The sequence below is a fragment of the Phragmites australis genome, chromosome 1, assembly GCF_958298935.1.
Source record: "Phragmites australis chromosome 1, lpPhrAust1.1, whole genome shotgun sequence".
Lineage (NCBI taxonomy): Eukaryota > Viridiplantae > Streptophyta > Magnoliopsida > Poales > Poaceae > Phragmites > Phragmites australis.
The window spans coordinates 35,975,433-35,979,321 of NC_084921.1; the positions used below are offsets into that span (position 1 = coordinate 35,975,433).

The 3,889-nt window shown below is 53.3% G+C and overlaps 1 protein-coding gene across 1 annotated transcript; it reads right to left on the bottom strand.

The window, feature by feature from the left end:
- Positions 1-1,469: 1,469 nt before the first annotated feature.
- Positions 1,470-3,662, bottom strand: LOC133916918 (protein trichome birefringence-like 19). The gene is made up of 2 exons (XM_062360814.1): positions 2,752-3,662; positions 1,470-2,575 (listed from the first exon to the last, which is right to left on the bottom strand). Exons 1-2 carry the CDS (start codon positions 3,199-3,201, stop codon positions 1,808-1,810), a joined length of 1,218 nt encoding a protein of 405 aa, XP_062216798.1. The 5' UTR covers positions 3,202-3,662; the 3' UTR covers positions 1,470-1,807.
- Between the last annotated feature and the right edge of the window lie 227 nt (positions 3,663-3,889).

Here is a 3,889-nt window from a genome sequence, read left to right on the forward strand (position 1 = left end):
GGCGTTTAAGTGAGATAGTTGCGGCCATCTGCACTAAGCTCAGTGAACTCCTTGTTCGTGATGCTAGCTATCTACACATTTAATAATGCAAGCATTACTACTAGTAAAGTTGCATCATGTTACTAAATAAGATTACTTTTATACGGTAAAAATAATAATTTAACAGTATAGAAACAATAATATTAGAATTAAGTACTGTATAATTGCTAAAACAGATACACAATTTAAATTCTAGAGGTACTTCTATGCAAAACAAAGCCTTTGGATAAATTTCAGAACAACCAGAGGTCTAAATGCAAAAAATCAGGATTACACTCAAATAATGGAAAAACTTAGGGAGCTAAATGCAAAAATCAGAAATTCCTTTTTCTTTTCTTTTCTTTTTCTTTCACCTGATTTTCCTTCTATCGGGTTGGCCTGCTTACATCTTGGGTCGGCTCGACCCATCCAGCTCGCGCGCCCTATTTATATGGGACAGCTAGGGATTTCAAACCCTAGCTGCCTCACGATTCAATCCGAGCGGTGGCCAGTGGCGCGCGATGCGGGGTGGCGCCGGTGATGCTTTGTGCCCATGCGGAGGCGACACCGGCGTGGCTCACGAGGGCTGTAGTGGCGCACGGTCTGGGCGACGACGGGTGGCAGCACATGGTGGTGTTGCTTCAGGCGGTCACGGATGCGAGCGGCGTGGCTTGTAGCACGTTGCAGGCGGCCAGTATGGCATGCGGTGGGGCCACTTCAGGCGACGGGGTGGTCCACCAGAGGCTGCAGTGGCGCGATGGCTCGGCGATGCCACTTCGGGCGGTGCATCCGCACAGGTGGTGTGCGACGGCTTCAAGGCAGTGGCATGTGGTGATTAGGGTGCACGACGGCGAGTGCTTAGGGCGGCACCGACGGTCCTCCAGGGGTGTAGCGGCACGGCAAAGCAAGAAAACCGACGGCTTCCATGCCGGTAGTGCGACCATACATGCCCCTCTTTTTTTCTCGATATGTGGCGGTAGCCTTCTAGCCACCGCATACTTTGCTTAAGGGCGGCAGCCGGATTCGGCCGGCGACGTGGTCATTTGTTTTCTGATCTGTGCAAAGACGGAAACCGCTGGTACCGCTGGCGGCGAGGTGGTGGTTACGGGCCCTACCAGATCGGATTCATGGAGTTCATGTAATTTCACTACAGTTCATCCATAATTCCTACTGTTCATGTGAGATGCGATACTACGATCATACGAACTCTCTATAGTTTACATGGACTTGCTACTATTCATACATTTCAGATCTATTTTTGATGCAAAATAAACAGTAGCAGTGAGTATACGTACCGAATTGATCATACCTTTCTATCCTCATGAGCGAGATGATCCGAGACTCTAGCTTGTCTCCAGCAGAGCTTCATGCTGATAACGTATTGAGAAATCATCGTTATTGGATGTAGTCCAGTAATCATTCGAGAGAATAATTGTAAAGAAGATACAATGTAGGAGAAAGGTGTTTATTTTTTATTCATCTATATTTACAATGAGAGATTCTGTCTCGTATACATAATGTTAAAAATCCTAAAAATTAAAATTAAATCTTTCAAAGATCGAGATAAATCCACGTCCGATTAAAAACTTTATGTTCCTAACACTTTTAACGGCGCCAATCGATAAAAAAATTCACGTCGATCGACAACCGAACCGAACCCACGACACGACCACGAGGAAAGAGAAGATAAAAAAGCGAAAAGCGGATCTAGTCTTTCGGGAACGAATCCTTGTCAAAATTGTAACCACAAATCTGTGCACGGTTACAGGCGGGCGATGGGTGGATTATCTCAGGCGAGGAGCATCTGGAAGAGCATGTCGTTCCAGATGTCGATGGGCCCGGGCAGGCACCAGTGGATGCAGTCGTTGTAGAGCTGCACCTTCTCGTTGGGCCAGTGCCCGTACCGGCTCGGGTGCCCGTCCGGCCGCATCAGCATCGCCGCCGTCGCGTCCATCAGCAACAGCCGCCGGCCCTTCTCCTGCGCGGCTTTCGCCGCCGCGCGGTACTCCTCCATCTGCGCGTTGTAGAAGTGCAGGTCGCGGCCCTCCATCGTGGTCTCGTTGCCCCGGAGCGGCTGCGTGCGCTTGCAGTTGCCGCCCTGGTCCCACGTCCCGTTCTCGAAGTGCGACATCGGGGACAGCATGCGCACGATGACCATGCCCCGGAGGTCGTCCAGCGCGTTGATCGCCCGCAGCGCCACGCGCCACGCGCGGCGTTGCGAGTAGTAGAGCGTCAGGTCCGGGACGCCGTACTGCCGGCTGCAGAAGCTGCACCCGATCAGGCGGCGCTTTTCGTAGAAGAGCGAGGGGCGGGAGAACCAGTTCGCCGCGGACACCAGCACGTAGTCGAACCGGGAGATCTGGGACACCCAAGTGTCGTCGGGCTCGTCTAGGTAGAGGCTCCAGTGGCCTGTGTGCGCGGGGCCGTCGTGGTCGGGCTCCCGCGCGCGCACCAGGAATGGCGACCAGAACATGCTGATGGTGAAGTTGTACGCCCTGTAGTGGTACACCTTGTTCTGGTCCGACGGGTTCGCCGACAGGTCTTTGGGATACGCAACCTGCATCCAGTCTCACCATTTCAGAGAGGAAATCATCATTTTGGTCAGGTCTCAGGTAATCTCAGGCTCAGTGCGCAAACATGGCAAAGTGCCGAAGCCTCACGTTGTCAGAGCAGAAAACGCAGATCTTTTTTGCTCCGCACACAAGCATGGAGAGGAGATAGACTAGTGCATACCTGCGAGAGGAGGCAGAGCAGGGACTGCATGTGGTTGCGCGCCAAGGAGTCCCCCACGAAGGCGAGCGACTTGCCGCGGACGAACTGCAGGAACTGCAGGGGGTCGAAGCGCGGCAGCTCGCACCCCGAGGGGCGCCACCGCCACTTGAGGAACCCGAGGTCCGGCCGGCCGTACTTGAGGCAGTTCTGGTGCTCCTGGATCATTTGGCACGTCTTGTGGTTGTAGTAGGGCGCCTCCGTGTCCGGCACCCACTCCCCGCGGAAGATGTCGCAGTACTTCATCACGCTCACCACCGGCGTCGACGAGGCCAGCTTCGCCGTGCGCGGCGCCACGCCGACGCCCACGAGCCCGAAGTACTGCGCGTTGGTGAGCACGATGAGGATGGCCAGCGCCGAGAAGTACACCGGCACGGGCCCGAACAGGAACCTCACCGACCAGTGGAGCTTCATCTCTCGCTGTCTATCGATTCTTCCCACCTATCTAGCTACCTAATCTTTCATCCGCTCGCTGCTAGCTCCTTACACCTCTCAACAATTCACTGCCAAGAAGAGCAAAACCATCACGCTAGCTAGCGAGGAAGAGGACGACGGCCTCTGCCTCCGATGGCCGAACCGCGCCTGCTTGCTCACTTTCTGTATCTAGCTAAGCCGTCCGCCCGGCTCTTTCTCCTCTTGAAGCCGGTTTTCTCACTAGGGAGTAGGTGCGCGGCCGATTTCAATATCGCCAAGTGGGCTCGCAAGGGAACATGTCTGTCTCTGTCAATATTTATCGTCTAAGCCGATCATTATCTAATGTCCCCGCATGACCTCTGTTGAGTCATTGCTCGCCATAATCGTCTAAGCTGTAAACCGAGCTGTCTTTGACGAGTGATGATCGGGTCGTGCATCTGCACCAAAACTGCACCAAACCTGCAGATCTGAAACCGATTATTCTATGAGAAGTGTTTCATCTTGCCTTGTTTGGTTGTGCTCATGTGCTACTGCAGAGGAATCGACGAATGGGGACCGGACATTGGAGGAAGATAAACAAAAGAAAGAGCAGGGTTGGGTATCGGCTACCGATGGATGGTCGACGCACGTCGATCAATAAAACATCCGTAGTTTGTGCTCACCACGAGCAGATTTATTCATGTCCGGG

Coding starts and splice junctions, on each gene's coding strand:
- LOC133916918 (XM_062360814.1), bottom strand. CDS start 3,201: ATGAAGCTCCACTGGTCGGTGAGGTTCCTGTTCGGGCCCGTGCCGGTG. Junction 2,576..2,751: donor TGCTCTGCCTCCTCTCGCAG/GTATGCACTAGT, acceptor GACTGGATGCAG/GTTGCGTATCCCAAAGACCT.